This window comes from Triturus cristatus, chromosome 2_2, assembly GCF_964204655.1.
Source record: "Triturus cristatus chromosome 2_2, aTriCri1.1, whole genome shotgun sequence".
Taxonomy (NCBI): Eukaryota; Metazoa; Chordata; class Amphibia; order Caudata; family Salamandridae; genus Triturus; species Triturus cristatus.
Window position 1 is genome coordinate 351,757,461 of NC_140582.1, and position 19,653 is coordinate 351,777,113.

General features: G+C 44.3%; 1 protein-coding gene across 2 annotated transcripts in view; it reads left to right on the top strand.

Annotated features, from left to right (window-relative positions):
• The window catches only part of CENPE (centromere protein E), a 1,911,253-nt gene that overhangs the window by 78,065 nt on the left and 1,813,535 nt on the right, over positions 1-19,653 (top strand). For both annotated transcript variants that reach the window (XM_085641421.1, XM_085641422.1), the window contains exons 7-8: positions 15,563-15,630; positions 15,706-15,780. In XM_085641421.1, coding sequence (XP_085497547.1) covers positions 15,563-15,630; positions 15,706-15,780 — 143 coding nt within the window. The remainder of the gene's footprint in view (positions 1-15,562; positions 15,631-15,705; positions 15,781-19,653) is intronic.

The following is a 19,653-nucleotide window of genomic DNA, read 5'->3' on the forward strand; positions in this document are numbered from 1 at the left end:
GGTGTCTTCTGTGTACACAGAAGGTCCCTCTTTATGCGTCTATAGCCTGCTCTCCCCTTCTTTCTCTTTATCACATACTCTTTCTGCTCCTTTGTCTGGCGTTCATTCACTGCTCCGTGCACAAACTACTTATCCTTCTCTTTCCTCCTATCAATTTATTCTGTGCAGCTCTATGCCCCGGTCTAATTCACCATGCCACATAATGCCAACAACACAAATAAACAGCACAATTCCAACCCACACAATTCCACAACTAACAATTCCAATTCAACCCACATAATTTCACTCTACACCTCATACATCGAATCCAAACAAAAATAAATAAAACACATTGTCATTTACAAAGTCAGTAGCTCTACCTCTCACAAATGCGAGACCTATTGCATTGCAAATGCTTGTTTTTTTTGTGGCAACATACTGAATTGTAGTCACTTCAGACTATTAGGGGATCTACATTTTCCACAATTTACATATTATGTGTGATCCCTATCTTAAAGTTGTGGGTCGTCTCCATTATCCAACTTTTGAAGCACCTAGTGATCTCAAGGTCCATCCTTAGCCTCACTATCCTCGAACCCTTTGTCATTTGTAGATTTTTTTTTTGTGTGTGATTTCCCTTACTCAGTGCTCAATAATTGTACTTGTCTTGCTGTTTTTTCCAGAATTCTCTCAAATGTCAATAAGACCCATCTCAATGCCTCAGTGCATGTCTATACCAGGTTTTAATTTATATCAAAGCTGTTCTGGTGGATACTTCTAACTGCAGATTTCTCACCTTGTGAATACCCCCAGGTGCCTGACAGGATCTGGGCAATTATTTCTCAGCAACTCCTTTGCACATCTGTAGGTGGGGTTGTGTGGCTTTGCGTAGGGTCCGTCCCAACCCGAAAGTGACGTCAAGCACACTATATAACTTTCACACACTGATGTCAGTTCCTTTCTTTCTGCACCTTCCAACGCAGATCCAGGGCTCACTCCACGTTTTTGAGATTTTTCTATCATTTTCAAGTGTGCAAGGGACGTGTCATACACTAAATGACAGGGTTTGAGGGCTGTAAGATTGCCACAAACAAAAGCTTTATTGGGACTCCAGGAAGCCATTTGTTTTGATACAACACCAAACATGGTCCTCAGTTCTCCTACTCCTGGTCTTTCCACTGCTGGTCTTTCCACTGAGGAATCTGCTTCCTTCGCTATGGTGATAAGGAGAGCAGCTGAAGTGCTAGATCTACAACTTTGCCTATTGACGTCAAAACAAGTGTGCTAATGAAGGTTGCATTACTTAAGCAGGCCCTCCTAGAGCCTCTCCCGCCCTTTGTTAAAGTACCGATGAACCCACTAGTGGCCTTTGTTGAAGTACCGATGAACCCACTAGTGGGGCAAAGCCAGGATCTTGCCATCCAGTTAATAGGCAAATACCCAATATACATAGGCCAGTCCTGGAGACCCATATTTTCTCCTGCTTGAGAGCTTAGTAAAGGCCTCCACCTGCGGACTGGATCCTAAAACGTTTCCATCCACCTGCCAGACAGGGAGTCGAAATGCATGAAATTGTTTTGAAAACACCTTCTCAACAACTAGCCTTGCCCTCTAGTCCGTCAATTCTAGTTGACTCCTTTGGTTTTTTTTTTACATTGTGGCTGATATCTTGCCAGTAGACTGTGACTATCTTCGTACCAATCTACACCAAATAATTTAGGATGGCCAGTACACGCCAAAATACGTGTTAAGATTGAGCCTGAACGCCACTGACGTCTTGGGTAGGGCAGTTGATACCAGCATGATGCTTTGGCACCAACCTTGGATTTGCTCAACCTGATATTCAAGTGATGTCTAACAACTTTTGATGGATATGCCTTTTGATGGCACCAGTCTCTTTGTGACAAAGTGTTCTTAGTCCTGGAGTGCTTCAAAGAGAGCAAAGCAACAGCACACGCCCTTGGGCTAGCATCACACCCGTGACATTTTCCCCCCTCATCCTCCAAGTGGTTCCAGCGGAAGCCCCAACAGTTTTTGCCTCAGCAACAACTGGCCTCTCGCGTCTTTTGGGTCAGAGGTCAGGGATGAATCTTCCAGCAGTTACAAGAGCAATGAACTGCCAGATTCCCCCTCCAAACCAATCTCCCCCACCTCATGCCCTTCACCCCCTCACCCCACCCTCCTCTGTTGCAAAAGCACTGGAGAGTATCGCCAACCAGTAGGAGATTCAATTCGTTACTACCTCTGCGCGTTGTAATGCATCGCATCAGACAGATGGGTGCTTCAAATTATCCAAAATGGGTACACCCATGCTGCCTTCTCCACCCCTTCAAATATGCCTCCTACATCACAGTGCCTTCCAGAGGATCACTTGTCCGTTCTAAAAAACGTGTTTCAAGCTCTCTTGAAAAAGGGAGCGTGGAGAGAGGGTGCTGGCATCTGAAGTATGATCTGGTTTTTATTCTTGTTACTTTCTGGTGCTGAGGAAGAGAAGTTAGATGCCTGCCCTGGCCCAATGACTGTCTGCCCTAGATCAAGGAGTCTGGATGATGATGTGGATCTGCAGGACACATTTCTATATCTCCATTTTGTAGCCAGCAGAGACACTGCCTTCAGATTTCAGATAGGCCACAAGCACTTTCAGTTCCCAATGCTCCCTTTTAGCCATACCAGTGCATCTCCGGTGTTCACGAAAGTGATGATGGTGGTCGCTGCCCATCTTTGGAGGTCGGAAATGCCAGTCTTCCCATACCACGATGACTGATTATTGAAGGTGGGCTCACCTCGAAATACTGTGAACCTCCTCCAGACCATGGCCAACCAGTTGCCATCACTGTGGGTTTCTGTCAGCATGCCATAGTCCAACCCGATTCCTTCACAGCGGCTCTTTAATTGCTGCTATCCTGAACACGCTGCTGTTCTGAGCCTTCCTTCCAACTCAGTTCAGGATATTTGTGCTATGATCTGGAGTTTTCAACCCTTGATCAAGGAGAGTCCCTCTGTGGCTTCTAGGACCCCTGCATCCTGACTGTAGACTGCACCAGGTGGCTCATGCAGGCTCTGCAGTTGGATTTGAACTCCCAGTGGGCTCAGCAGCAGGGGAACCTTTCGGATTTCATCCACGTGTTGGAGGTGACTGCAAAAGATCTACTGGACCTCAAGTGGACCGCTGTCCCTACCCCACCCACAGCTAACGCTTGTGACTGAATCATCGTTGCTGCGTTGAGGAGGTCACCTGATAGAGGTGGAGATCAGAGGACTCTGTTCTCCAGCAGACACCCGCCTCCACATCAACCTATTGGTGCTGCAGGGGATTTGCTTGGCGCCAAAAGCCTTCCTCTCAACCATCAAAGGGGACCAGTGCAGGTTCTCGTGGACAAAAACTCCATGTGATACCTCAACAAGGAGGGCAAAGTGGTGTAATGGGTCCTGTGTTAGGAGGGTGTGCACCTCTGAGTCGAGAAGCATGTCCCAGGTCTTAGCACCTGGCAGGATGTTTAAACGCCTGAGTGGCCTAACTCGGCCAGCGTTGCCTAGCGGATCAAGAATGTTAGCTACACTCTCTGTTTTGGAGGTGGCACATGGCGACCTCCACCAATGGGGAGAACCCCGACTCAATATTTTCGCCACAGCAAATGACGCATAGTGTTCAAACCTTTGTGTGTTGGCGTTCACGAGACACTTCTCATCTGGAAACTCCTTTCACCTAGATTGATGCTTGGGATGCCGTATGCCTTACTGCCTCTTCCTCTCCTGCCCAAAGTTCTTAAGATCAGGAATGACTGGTCCCAAGTCATCCTAGAGGTTTCAGATTGGACCTGGAAAGTGTAGCGCCCAGAACCTCTGGCCATGAGCATCTGTCCTCCTATATGGCTGCCCCTTCAGGATGACCTCCTGTCGCAGCAGCAGGGCAGGGTCCTTTACTTGAGCCTTCACAATTTACAGCTCCATGCTTTGAGATTGAGTGGATACAGTTGACAGCATTTAATCTCCCTTCCAAAGTAGTACATGTCATTTTGGACCCCCTCTACTAAATCCATCTATGCATGACGCTGAATCAAAGTTTGCCCTTTTGATGTTCATCATCATACACATCCAGCCTTCACAGGCCCAATTTTCCGCTACACTGCGTTTTTGCTTTTCTAGGCCTTGCTGTAGTAACCATTAAAGGTTATCGGTCTGCCCTTGCTGACTTTTTTTCATGTCGATCTAATCGGCTATATTTGTTCAAGTCACCTGCGGTGTGTGTTTTCAAAAAGTGCTGACCCATGTGTTCCTGATAACACCATTCCTCATGCTGCTGTGCAACCTTAAGTTAGTTCTCATGAGCCTGATGTGCATTCCATTCAAACCAATACACAGCGGCCCTTTCCTGTTATTTGAGGTATTTCTCCTAGCGATTACGTTGGCTCGTTGTGTGAGTGAGCTGCAAACCTTGTCCAGCAATACCACCACATTTCCGGACAAGCTACTGCGAAAGACCAACATAGCGTTCCTCTCAAACTTTGTCATGCCTTTCTATATCTGGTTGTCCATCTACTTCGCCTCACTCGCTCCAACTAAGAAGGAAGATAGATCTCTTTGTTTAGACCCATAGAGAGCAGCTCTGAGCTTTTACATTGATCGCACCAGGGACCGTTGGGTGGAAGATTGTGGAGTTCTCTGGGTGCAAAAATGGCAAAAGCTGTGCAGAAGCAGGCCATTTCTAGCTGGATTTTTCTGTGCATCAAAATCGGTTATGGATTAGCATAGAAACAACCCCCAGGAGGCCTACATGCTTATTCCTCAAGAGCAAAAGCTGCTCCCACTGCAATGGGGAGTGGTGTGCCAGTTTTGAAGATCTGCCAGGCAGCAATTTGGGTATCACTTCACGCATTCATAAATCACTACTGCTTCGATAGGTCCCAGGTACGGACGAATGGGCACTTTAGGATTGCGCCCTGCAGAGTTTTCTCGTGAGGTACTGCTTTGGTGTCGATTCACAAGGTGAGGTATCTGTTACCCCTTTGCCTTTCAAAGGCAGCTTCTCCTTTGAAGCTTACCTCTTGGGCTAACCACTGTGTGGCTTCCTACAGGAGGGAGGTGACATCTCCTTCTAGAGCAGGGCCCTACTGTATTCTTTCCTAGGAGCCGTTAGCTCGTCTCCCCAGGAGGACAGAAAGCTGTCACAGCGACAGGACCCTGTGTGTAACAGATATTGGCACAAGAGACCATAAAGGCAAAAAAAATGGCAACTTTGTTAAAGTTGCACACTGCAACTTGTTACATTAATTGCAACCTGGGAATCTATTTGGGCTTTTATGTACTTATTTGTTTGATACCCTGGATGACCATCTTTGGTCGCACTCTTCCAAAGTTAGTATTGCTGAGGGAGTCCACGTGTAACTTTGTACTTGCCCATTGGGCGACCAAGCTTTTTCACGGTAAAAAAAACAGTTTCACGAGTTTTACTATCAGAACATGTAATATTATATGTTCTGCCCATGGAATATGTTGTACCCTGCCTTAGAACTTGTTAGACATGCCATAGAGGTGACATACACATATATCTGGGGAAAGTCTGGCTTTGCCTTTATCGATAGATAGATATATACATCACACACTCGCTCTCTCACTGCTCTTTACAGTGTGTTTGAAGACTTTACAACTGCTTTCAACCGAGTAGATAGATTCACATTATGGAGGAAGCTAGAGAAGATGGGAATGCCTGAAAACCTTCTAAGGCTAGTCGTCTCACTACATTCGTCAACTTGGTGTAGAGTACAAATGGGGGTGGGGAGGGTCTGACTCAAAGGATAGCTACACCGAATGGCCTAAAACAGGGTTGTCTTTTAGCACCTCTTTTATTCTCACTTTTTATAAGCGACCTTCCTGATTGCTTCCCCCTCAAACTAGCATCTGGTGACGTGGTCATACTGGGCCTTACCCCAATCAGTCTTCAACGAAACCTAAATGCATTATTTAGCTATACTGAGAAAAAAGTCTTAAAAGCAAATATTTTTAAAACTAAGGTAGTACAACATTACACTCACTTTGATTGGTCAATCAGTGGGAGGCCTATAGAGGTAGCTAAAGAATATACCTACTTAAGGAGAATATTCTCTCCCACAAGATTTCTCCCATCATCAGCACACAAGCCTTAAGGCGGATGCTCACATTGTAGCCCTGAAGCGATTCTACTCCCCCCTCTGGTCATAGGCATTTTTACTCCACAATAGAAGTATATCACATGAAATGACCTCCTAAAGGTTAATCAAACATTGCACCTCGAGTTATCCATAGTTAGCTCTTTTGCTAGAACTATGGCAAACATAATAAGATGGGCATATAATTTATTACAAGCTGAAGGAGGATCCTTAAGAGACCTACTAAAACTTGAAACATTTAAAAGCAAATCTGTGCAGTATACATTTTAATAAAAATGAAAAATGTCCTAGCTATCGTAACGGAAAGTTTAAAGTCTATTGAGGACTATCTCATCTTTCTTCACCTTTCTTCACCTAAATGATAGCAGCCATTTTAAGAAAACACCTTAACAAAACTACAATTCCATGATGCCATGGGAATTTCAACAAACAATCGAGTTCAATATGGCAACATTCTCATCCTTCAGCCTATCAGGAGCCTGCAGACCCAGATATAGTCTATCAACGCTGTACACCCATCCTTTTTCGTCACGCGTAGTCAGCCAAGTCCATACTTTCAAGAGTGCAGATTAGATCCCTGCCATGGCTAAGGATTCACACCTGTAAATGAGGAGCAAAAGGGCCACGACAATTGCATAGAAAAACGCATCTTTAATAGTGGAAATAAGCAAACGATGACCGATCAAAACAAGTTACTTACTGAAGTAGGGAGGGTTCCAACCACGTGAGTCGTGGTAACTCCAGAGGGTGGAATAATCCTCGCCTCAGTGTCCTTAATAGAATTGAAACTTTCCGTTCTGATAGCTAGGAAATGTTTCAATCTATGTCCGGACCGAAGGCGAGGTCTATGCTAGTTCAAAGCTTACTTACCACCAGTTGGGCCATATGCAGCACTGGCTTGAAGTAAAACCTCTTAAAGGACCAGTCTGCCTCATTCAAAATATCTTCCATCCGGGCCCCTAGTGCGAAAGCTTAGGAAGCCATCGCCCCACGCGTGGAGTGGGCCCCGAATAATTGCAGATCAAGACCTTGGACATTAAGTTTTCAGCTGTGTCGGAAAGACCTGGGACTGCCCATTGTCCCCGGTAATCCACCACGCCATGAGAGCAAGAGACCCTTGCAGAACAAGGGGATGCTGTTGCTGAGCTGGGTTGAGAATCCGCTCTAGAAACAGGGGAAGAGAGATTGGAAAATCTCAAAGTTCCAGAAGAACTGGAAACCAGACTTGAGATCTCCAAATTGGCTTGACTAGTACCACCTCCGATTTCTGCCGGCGGACTTGCACAGAGGCTCTCGTAATCTTGGCGAATGGGGGAAAAGCGTAACCCTTCTTTTCTCTCCAGTCCTGGAGAAACACGTCCGTGGCCGCCACCAGAGGATTCAGTCTCCAACTGAAAAATCTGGTAAACTGATAATCCAGGTGGGAGGCAAAAAGATCCACCAAGAAAAGACCCCATTGGCTTAGAGGCCCGAGAATACACTGCCGTGGAGTTTCCACAAGCTCCCATCCCGTAAATTGAGGGACTGAAAGTCCACTATCAGGTTGCCTGACCTGGAAGGTTCTCCTCTGTGAGAGAGATCTGGTGATCTAGGCAGTACTGCCAAAGATTGGAGGCAAGGTCGGAGAGGGCCTTCGACCGGACGCCTCCCAGATGGTTGATGTATTGGACCGTGGATACATTGTTCATCTTGAAAAGAATGCAAGACTGGACAAAGTCCTTGGTCCAACACCAAATTGCAAAAGAGCCCACCAGAAGCTCCAGACATTTGATATGTAAACATTGTTCGTTTGAAGACCACAGCCGTCCTGTGGTTAAATTGCCACATCTGGTGCTCCAACCTGACCTGCTGGCGTCAGACTCTGACGATGTCCTGGGCGGAGCCAAAAATCGCTTGCCCATTCCATGCCTCCATTTTGGCCAGCCTCTAATTGATCTCTTTCTTGGCGTCTCTAGAGAGGGTCACCTGCTGGGAGTACGAGAGTCCCATCCGCAAGTGCGCCACCTTCTAGCATTGGAGGGCGCGGCAACGAAGCGGCCCCGGGAAGATGGCTTGTATGGAAGACAAAAGGAGGCCTACCAGGCGGGCCACCTGTCTCAAGGAGATTCGCGGCCTGGACAAAGCCCGTCTCAACTTGTGTCGAATCTTCGTCAATTTCCGCGATGGGAGATTAGAGGCGACTGAGTCGATTGAGAAACTCAGAAAAATCACCCGCTGAGCGGGGACCAGAAGAGACTTGGATTTGTTGATAACTAAGCCCAGTTGTTGTAAGAGGTTGACCGCCCGCCAAAGCTGCACAGTCAGGCGGTTGGGACATTGCGCCATGATGAAGATGTCGTCTAGGTAGACGAGTCTCATACCGTGAGACCTTAGGTGCTCCACGACCAGCTTGAGGACCTTTGTGAAACACCAGGGTGCGCATGAGAGGCCAAAGGGAAGGGTGGTGAACTTGTAAGTCTCACCTCCCCAACGGAACTGCAGAAAACTCCTGTGAGGAGAATAGATTGGTATTGATAGGTTAGCGTCTTTGAGATCCAGACGCACCATCCAGACTCGGGGGCGGACGATATCCTGCAACAGGTAAATCCCCTCCATCTTGAAGTGACAGTAGACGATCCACTCGTTGAATTTGTGCAGATTTATGACTTATCGGCGACCCCCATCTGAATTGCCTACCAGAAAAGGTTGCAGATAAACCCCCTGGGATGTGGGATGGTGGGGCATATGGTGCCCTTTGATAGAAGGGATTGCACCTCTGCGTCCACCAGAGCCGCGTCCTCCACGGAAAAATATATGGGTCGGGGAGAAGCGACCTGAACCGGGGTGCCAAAGAACTCTATCCGGAACCCCTGGATCGTCTGAAGAACCCAGGCGTCCCCAGTGATGGAAGTCCAAGCCTGGAAAAAACTTGCCAGCCGGCCCCTTATTATTATGCGGTAAGAAGGAAGAACACTCACTGGTGTTATTGGAAGCACCTGCTCCTCTGCCTTTGCCCTGTGTTCTGGTAGGATAGAAGTTACCAAACCTGGTCTGGTCTTGGTACTGGCCTTGGTGGGAGCCTTGTCCTCTGGACAGAAACTGGTTGCTGGACCCGCCGGTCGAGTGGCCCCTGCCTCGACCGGCCCCCCCGGAAAACCTGAGAGTGAAAAACCTTTTTGATGAAGGAATGCAAGGGAGGTGAAGGTGTTCACGAAACGCCCCCAACTCCTTGAAAAACGGATCTCCAAAAAGACCGCCTTGCTTGATAGGGCCTGCCTCCAAAAACGGCCAGGTCCCCCAGCTTGGGGTCGACCTCAATGAGCGAAGTCTCTACGTAGATAACGCTCAATGAGCGTTTCCCAGGAAGACTTTCGCACGCTGTGCCCAGGCAGAGAGGGTGTCGGGGGAGATCCGGGAACCGGACGCCTTGGCCTCTTCTGCCATGTCTAGAATCTTCGTTAGAGGGCCCAGGGTGTCCAGGGGCTTGTCCTGGCAAGCCTGCCAGGATTGGTCTATCCCCTTTTTGGGATCTTTAATACATTTTTGCAAGAAAGTGACCATTCGGGGATCTAGGGTGTGCCGGGGGCACTCCGCCTGCAAGCAGTTCCGAGAATCCTTCTCCAGAGACTTCCGAATGCGGCCCGCCACGTACTGTGCAACTTTCTCAGACGGGGCCCATTCGGAAGACCTCAGGTGGAGGATCTCGTCTGGATCCAACATGTCTGAGCACAAACCCTGGGTGTCAACTGCAGGGGAAGGGTTGGTCGGGGGGCTTAGAGGAGGGGCACCAGGGGTTGTATGGACCTGCGTTATCCTTGTCCTCATGCTCGTCATCAGCAGGGTGTGGGGAAACTGGGGTAGGCACAGTACTGGCCAAGAACGCCTGCTTCAACCAAGCAAAGGTGCTGGTATCTACCCCCGCTTCACAAGGACACATTGTTGGTGGGGGTGTCGAATCCTAATGAATTTGTTCTAAATAACCTGTTTATTATTTTTTAAATTATTCTAAAAGACATACTGTGATTGGTTTTACAATGAAAACTATGCTTTGTAAAAACTTTAATTTCATCTTTTTTGTTGATGTCTGTAGAGGTCTAAATCAAATAAAAACTTTTGTACTTTGTTGTACTTTGTACTCTCTCTCTCCCTCTATATATCTAAAAGCCTGCAATGGTAGCCTGGGAGTCTCTTTTTATTCATGTCACACTCAGGGTGGCACAACTAGTGCTGTAGGCCCTAAGGTGACCTAACGTGCATACCCTGTGCACCCTGGGCTCTATTTACTAGGGACTTGTTAGCTGAGTCAATTGGCTATGAGCCAATTCAACATACCAGTTGTAAGGGGAGGGGCATGAGCACTGAGGTCTGTTTAGCAGAATTGTTCCATTCCAAAAACTGAGGGTTGTTGATCATACAAAATGGGCATTACTTTGCACTGGCATAATCTAATTACTAAGGATCCACACCTGACGCGCAAACAGATATTAGAAAAGTGGTGGCTAGGTAGGGGCCTTGACATCGCTTCCTGGGCAGGGTGGGCCCGATGTGGAGCCTCACAACACCACTTATTTTGCATACCGATGATGGTACAGGATAAAACGTAATGCTGAGTAGCCCTTAATGGTAGTCTACTGAATGCCACGGAGTGACAGAAAACGCAGTGCCTAGTTTTACCTGTGATCAGGAGGATGTCAATCATGTGGATGGTTGTGGTTTCTGTGCTGTGATCTGAATCCTAACTGGTAGTGATGTAAAAATGCATTGTTCCTGAGTAGATTGCACAGTTGTGTAGTGACTGTGTGTTCAATATTTCCACTGGAGGTTCATGAAGGATCAATAATTGCAAGTTTGTCTGGGTTGAGGTTTACGTTACGGTATCTTGAGCGAGGAAGGCATTGATTTTTGCAGTAGAGCCTCAAGTGCTTCACTGCTCTTCATTAATTGAGAAGAAATAACTTGCCTTCATAGAATGTGGCTTTGAGGGAATTTAGAAACATTGATTAGTCGGTGGTAAAGGGGGTTCAAAGTACATCCTTTTTATGTGGCTTGTGCATTGGGATTGGCAGGATAGCAGTTGTTTATGGTACCATTGAGCTTACTTTTTTCCACTTCTATTTTGAAATGTATTCATGGTGTTACCCATAAAATAAAAGATCTGTTAGTGGGTTTGTCTGATCGATGCAATGCTTCATAGGTTTAAAAAGGGTTCCCTATGTGATGGTGATTTTTCGTGTGAAGAAATTGGAGTTATTATATGGTATGGTTGTGCAACTTCACTGTGTAATACACTTACCAATCCCTTTAGGACCAGTAGGTTTCGTTTGTTAACCCTCCAGCTCAACCCTGATTAGCTGTGGCTCTGAGCTGCAAGGCTTACATAAAGAAACAAGTGTGATGCATTTAAACAGCACCAAAACCATTGAAGAGGAAATGGACAAGACAGTCAAGAAACCCAACACCAATTTTTAAAAATATCCTGTATTTTTAGACACCACAACGAAAAAGGTTTGCAGAGATAAACAATTTACATAGTAAATCATTGTTGGAAATTAGTTTACTGGTTGAGGGGAGTGAAACCCTACTAAAGCAGCAGCCACAATTGGTTAGGTGAAGTCACAAACCCCAAATTAATTCGTGTTTAAAAGTCTAGCATCTTGGCACAAATCAGTGAGGCTTAACTTGGAGACAATGTGTAAAGTATTTATGCGGCACCTCAAACCGTAATAAAGTGGAAGGAATGCAAGAGAAATCCCACACCATTAGAGAAAAAATTGAGTAAAATGTATTAAATCTGAAAACAAAACAATTCCAATCTGTAGAACCGGAGATATGCAATTTTGTAGATTTAAGTAAAAATAGTCCGCACAAAGCGCCAACTGTGGTTATCTTGTCACGCCAGCCTGCAACAAAGTCACAAGCTCTGGCCGACCGTGATGGAGCACGGGCCTTATACAGGGACTAAGTTAGGCCAGCTAAACAAAAGTACCTTAAATCCTGGTTTGCTGAGCGCTGCGAGATCTGTGTTGAGGATGCGTAGCGCAGCAGAGATTTAGAGAAGGCTGCAATGCAGAGTCCTTCATGGTCATCAAGGATGCCGCCACCAAGGGGTTTGCGATGCAGAGGCCTGCGCTCCAGATGCAAAACGCAGTGGCTGTTCCAATGCGGCTGTGAGATGTGCCGCGCTAGGTCTGTTCTGCTCACAGGACCACACATGGGCTGGAATGTCCACCTTCGGACCCACTTCCAAGGGTCCTGGAGTGGTGTGGTACTACTTGGAGGAGACAGGCTCCCAGCAAAGAGCGTCCAGGTGCTGGGTTCAAGGGAGTTGGAGTCTTCTGTCCCTGAGGCGCTGATCAGGAACCATCCAACTGTCCCTTGGAGTCACTCTGGGGTCCCGGGATCAAAGGGGCAGGTTCAGTCCTATTCACTCAAGCAGCAGGACAACACAGTAGCAGTCCTTTTAGAGCAGTCCAGCAGTCCTTCTGTGTCTTCCACAAGCCCAGAGGTGTACTGAAAAGCTGAGTAAGAGGGTCCGTTATTTATAGCTGGTAGGAAAAGGTTCTGGAGGCTTCCACCCCAGAGGTGTTTCCTGGCTCCGTGCCCTGGCCCCATCTTGTCTGGGGGTAACAAAAGACCAGTGCCAAAATCCTTAGTGAGTGTGCTTGTCAGAGGCTTTGTGCAATTGTGGTAGGTAATTGCTCCTCCCCCTCATCACATCAGAGATGGCTCATCCTGCCAGCTACTATTCCATTTTGTCTCACTGTATGGGAGCAATACACAAAGACCAACTGTCAGCTACACCTGGTCGTGTCACCCAGGTTTCAGACTGCAGGCACCAAATGCTTGGAACAGGCAAATGCCAACTTTCTAAAAGTAGTGAAAATACTGAGACTGCAAGGTCTCAGACAGAATGTGCACTACTATGCACTGAAAAGCGTCATACCATGTTTAACTGGTGTATTTAATGATGTGTAATACTTTCATACATAACAGCATCATTTACAAGGCATATAGAAACATCTGTGAACAATTTACAATAAACCAAAAGTGAATCATAGTTATGTCAATTCATTGCTTCATGAATCTTGCTTTTATTGCTTCGATTTTCCTTGTAATCTGGATTCCTTACAACAGGTAAATCCATACGTAATGGGCGGAAATCACTCTATCCCAATGCATTTCGGGTGCTGGATGCACCCTTCCTCAGGGGAATCTATAAATAAACAATGCTACAATCAATGAAGGTCACAATACATTCTCAAAGAATTAATCAATAAGCAATTGCTACTATAAATATACATATTATCGGCCTGTATAACCGTGAAATATAGGTTGAAACTGAGATACAGCTCTTGAACAAAACCAATAGTTTGAGGCGCATTCGTAGTCCTCGAAAAAAAAGGATAGGGGTTACTTGTGAATGGAAAATTAAAAAATGGTGGTTGTGCAAAATTGAGAAATGAAAGGATGCCCCACATGCACAAATTTGTGTCCTGCGTGGTACTAAACCGGACGCAGGACTTTTTGAGGAGTTCTGTCTTCTTCGAGGCTTGGAAATCAACGCATCTAAAACGAAATTCATGACCTTCAACCAGCATAGAGCTTTCAGAGGAGGCATACTCCTGAATAATCAACCTCTGGAACAAGTTAGCGCCATCACCTACTTGGGAATTATTTTGCAAAACGACTTGAGGTGGAATTACAAGCTTGACATGGACACATTAAAACATCGGCAACTATCGGGTGCCTTACAAACTAAGTTTAACACCTCACTCACCAAGCCAGTTAGTCCGGTGCTGCAGATTTATAGCATGAAAGTTGTAAGCTCTGCTCTATATGGAGCGGAGCTCTGGGGGTATGAGAATCTCTCCCAACTAACCGTTGCAGAAAATAGGTTCTTACGTAAGATCACCAGCCTCCCACAAAGCACCCCAGTGCGCCCTTTGCTATACGACGAGGTAAAAAAGCACTGGCTGACATAGCCAGGCTACGTCCCATCCTATACTGGCAAAGAATTTGGTGCACACCAGAACTGGCAACATATGCTGCAGGTCTCAAAGATTACGTTATGGCAGATTGCTTTCACAAAATTAGATGGTTGCGGGAGCTAAGGGCCTCCCTAGTCAGCATTGGCATGTCTACCCCTTGGGAAAATCCATTGAGTGCCCTATTCCCTTCAAAGGGAATTGGTGTTTCAAAACACTTCAGAAACAGCAACATGTCTTAACTGACGGGAAGGTTCTTAGAAGCTAAACCCTAGCCGAGTTTGGAGCATTATTGGGACCTAATACTTAAACCACACGATCGGAAGTTGTACTTCCAATTTAGGGTGGGCTTACTACCAATAAGATCCTATACAGCAAAATGGGCAGTAGCAATAGCACGTGCCCTTCTTGTCAGGCCCAATCAGAGTCGCTGGCCCACCTATTGTTCGTCTGCCCAGCATATGCTGGCTCCCGTCGAGCGTGGCTTACACCAACTTGCAGGTTACTGGGTATCAGAAAGAGTAGTGATGCGTTAAGAATATTGCGCACAGATACAACACCCTGCAATGCTATTGCAATAGCCAAGTTTCTGAGATGGACGTGGGTTATTAGATCACAGACACTCCCTGCAAATTGATGAATCTTTGTTGCTATATTTTGTGCCTGTGTAAATGAAGTTGGCTACTGATTTAAAATGTATCGCATTAACGAATATTATGTTTTTATGTCTTCAGCAACCGAAGGTAGATTTAGGTATCCATGTTTTACCAAGCCTCCTGAATTGTAACAGTTTTTATCTGTTTTATCTATTTTAGTCTTTTTAACTGTATTGAACGTGTTTTATTATTGCTCGTGACAGCCTACAAATATCCCTAACAATGTTTTAAACTTAATCATGATGTACTACGCTAAGAAATATTTTCACTTTAATGTATTGTGCTTTTATGACATAACTGTTGAATAAAGCTTTTTGGATTGGATTGGAAATTCAATGTACCAATTGGGTGTAAGCTAAATTCACCACGTTTGAAGGAGGGAGCACATGCACTTTAGTACTGGTTAGCAGTGAATAGTGCCTTACTTTGTCTGCTAACTCTCTTCTGTGAAGAGCTAAGCCACACTGTTGGGCACGGAACGATCAGTCAAAAACGAGCTTTCTGGGGAATTGCAGCAGTTACTTAGTTTGCTTGGCCCAAACTAACCCCCTGTAAAATGCACTTTAGGAAAACAGGCCTTTTTAAATTATTGTGTTGTGCTTTACCTGGTATATTGTTTGAGAGTGAACCAATAGGTGGATTTGGTATGTATGACTGGAATTTTGAGCATATGATTTGTTTGTCTAGTTGTATCTGTATTCATTGTGTATAGTGGTACTAGATTGTTTAGGTACACAACTATTTCAAGTGCTTTGGATTAGCAATCTTCATTTTAGAACCACAAAAAAATTACTTACTATCCCTTACCCTTTTTCAGAAAATCGACATTATGGGGAAACCAAAATGAATGAACGTAGTTCTAGATCTCATACAATTTTCAGAATGGTAAGTAGTTGTACTTGTGCCCCTCATTTTTTTTATTAGTATTTAGGTGTTAACAATAACTTTTTGATTTTTTAGATTGTAGAAAGCAGAGAGAGGACAGGACCTGCAAATTCAGAAAATTGTGATGGAGCGGTGATGGTTTCTCATTTGGTTAGTATTATTTATTTTGCTTTATTTATAAACCTTAAGCACTCAAGCTAACTATTTGCCCGTCTTCAATGTTTTTCTAATTGTCATTAAGACCTATATTAAGCAGCTCGTATGATCGTGATGTCAGACTGGGCACTTAATGCATTGTAAATTTGAACAGTGACCAAATTGATTTTTAAAGTAAACGTCTGACTTTAGTTAGTCCCCACGAGGGCCAGGAAATTTTGTTTGGTTCTCCCTGTTTGGGTATCCTCAACAATGTTTTATTACAATTTCCTGAAATCTAAAAGGGGTCTCTGAGCACTTGACAATTTTTATTAATTTGTTTTTGGCTCCATAAATAATCTTTAATGTATGGTTAGGGATTGTAGTAGTTCCAAGTTTACCAAAATATGTATTACCTATTGGGGTTCACAAAAAAAGGATATTATTCCGTGTTCATTAAAAGTATTTGGATAATTTTTGAAGTGCCTGTTGAGGCTTTTCACACTTGGACTTTGTACCCAGGTAGTCACTCTTACTTACTACTCTGCCCTTCTCAAAACATTAGATGTTTTGTGCCATAAAAATGGGATACGATAAAAAGCCTGAAACTTGTAAACAAATTTGAGCATAAATTGACTGGAACTTCTGCACTGAACTAAGATGTTGCGTTTCCTGAAGACAGCCATGATGTACTATTCTCATTTGCAAACCAGGGATGTCCAGTTTCCACACTGACTGGTTTGTGAATCGGAATGCAGTTTGTGATGCAACCTATGTACCAACAGGCTGCTTTTCAAATTCTACCTTCTGAAGAGGTTGTTAAGCGACCTGCATAATGAAGGTCGCAATTTGAAATCTCCTGTGATTGGCTGTGCATGGAGGGATGGGGGACTGTAAGGGACAGCAGACCTCAGTCTCTGAATTTGCATTCCCAAACAGGATTTTTTTTTAAATTTAAAAGCAGCCAGTGTCCATTAAAAAGACCAGTGTTCCTTTAAGTTTCCGGTTTGTGAATACATTGGAGACAACAAAAGGTTTCTGTTGTTCCCAAAAGAGAAGCTGTCCCATGGGGACAACTTCTCATTGTGAATAAGCTACTGTCCTGTTTGAGATCTCTAGCTGATCTGGTAAACAATTTTGTTTATCTGAATCATAAACCCTCTCCCCCAAGCCCATCCAACATGCAGTTCAATTACACCAGTTGATCTGCTTCCCCTAACTTGGATACTGACATCTCCACACTGAACCAGATTGACTAACTGAATCAGCCCTTTTCTAGCTTTTCCTCCTGGCCCCAGGCTCTTTCAGTTAATATGTTTTGTATCCACAGAGGTGAGACAACAGTAGGCTAACCTTTTCCACCAGGTGCAGTTTTTCAGCTCCTTTTTCAAAGTAGTCTGCATTCTCTAGTCCCATACTGTTATTTTCCAGGGGATACTCAATAGTCATAAGCGGTGAATTATCCCCGCCCACCAGTGGGATCCCGGAGCGCATATATATGCCGGCTCAGGTATGAAGCATTCTGGGAGTTGCAGTGTCTACCATTGTGGCAACTCAGTGGACGATCACATGGTTGGGGGAGGCGCTTACTCCGTAATCAGGGAGTGCTGCAGAAACAGTTAAAAGCTGGGTGCGTAGACTTGCAGTGGCATCGGAAGAAGGCATTAGCCGAAATGCATTATGCCTTTATCTATCTATCTATCTCTATCTATCTATCTATCTATCTATCTATCTATCTATCTATCTATCTATCTATCTATCTATCATCTTAGCCCTTGATACTAGAATACCTAATGGATTAAATACCAATGAAGATGTGCATAACTTTTTATAAATGTTTCCAGTTTTCTCTTCTTATCCTTTATGCATATCTATATATGAATGCGTCTTCATATATCAGTCTTCTTTTAATCATTATTCATCAATTCATTTGATCACTTTTAATCTAACCTTTTAATTAAGACCTTTCGACTTTTAGATCGTTTTGAATTGTGTGATGCTGACTTATTTAGTTTTAGGGTATCAGCTGCTGATATGGAATTCTACTATTTTGCACATTATATATTTTGCACACCTTTGCACATTTTACACAATCTTTTTTACACTTTTAAAAAATGTGTTTATGTACTAGGTTGTTAGTCAGTTTCAGGTCCTGTGTTTTAATATCATATGTCCCACATTAGAACATTGTATATTTATGCACGTGCAATGTATTAATTCATCGATTGGCGAGCAGATAAGTGCATTTGCACTTCTTATTTATAAACTTAGATTTATATGTGATTTTATTGCTGTTCGCTACTATATGCCCTGATATTAAGGCAAATATACAATTTTGCAGTGGTTCTTCTTTTGTATATTCATGCACTAGCATTGTATTATTCTAGTTATAATAGTGGGTCTGTAAATTCAGGAACGGTTAATGCACTGGCACCTTATTTATATGTTTAAATTTTTACATTGACATTTCATCCAATGCTCATGGGATTGTATGCATTTTTCTTTGCATTAGGTACAGTAACATCGAAACATATAACTAAATGGGCGGATGAGGGCGTAAATACAGAGGGAATGTTGTTCCTGGATAATACCTTAATGAATCATGACACATTTGTAAGGGAACAAGGTGTGCCTAATTCTTCATTCCTACTCTATGCAAATATTAGCAGATATGTTCGGACCATATGGGCACCGACTGGGGCGGAACCCCCGGCAGACAAACTAGTACACCTGCAGTATCTCATGGGGAATTGTAGCCACCTGACCTGATGGTTGTACTGGGGAATCCGGACACATGCTGCTACCTCCTTACAAATACTACAAGATAAATGGAATGCTGATATAGGCCGTGAGTTGACGGACAAAGAGTGGGGATATATATTGGAATATCTGAAAAAGGTGTCCCGTAATACAAAATGTAAATTTATACAACTCATAACGCACAGAGCATACCTGACTCCCCATAAACTAAGCTTGATGTTTCCGGATACAATGGACACATGTTCTAGATGTCATGCCCCAAATGCTAACTTGCTTCATATGTTATGGTCTTGTCCAAGACTAGCACACTATTGGGGAGCAGTACAAACCATATTAAATACGGTCGCCCCGGGGGGGGGAGGAGACTCACTAGAATGTTGTATATTGGGATTGAACCCCAGATGTAAGAAAAATGGACCTACAAATTTGCCAATAAGGCATTGTTGTTGGCTAAACATACGATTACAATGCGCTGGAAGGCGGCGAAACTGCCCACAGTATTGGACTGGTATAATGAGGTGGTCCCGTGGGGTAGAGCCGAAAGTGCAGAACTCAAATGTGAGGAACGGAGGGGATTACGAAAAACACCTAGTTCGCTGGACTGGAATGTAATGCTAGAAGAATTTCTAGCGACAGAGTCACCGATAATTTAGGGAGGACATTATTAATACTATTACTGAGCACGGGTTATCAGCATAAGAGATGTGATCGCGTTGATACTTCATTGTGTTATATTGTAGGAGCTTGCTCAAGTATATGTACTTCATGCCTATAAATGTACTGTAATGCTGACTGGATTAACCAAATGCAAAAAGAGCTATGCATGGGAAAGGGGTGGGGGGAGGGACTTAGTTAGTTGGTTTGTTAATGGTAACAGGAGGAGGGAAATGTTCAGTTTATTGTAATCACTATGTTATACTATGTAGACTAAACCTTTGGAAATCTCACAGACGTTGTATGACAGTGAAAGAAAGATAGACCATGCAAATCATTGGATATTATCACTATTGAAACGTGCTCTTTTTATAGGTGTCTATTATTACTTAATTGGCTTTCTAACTACTGTGCGGATATACTATATGTTGTAAAGAAGCTGTAAATGATAATCTTAAGAAAATCAAGTAAATA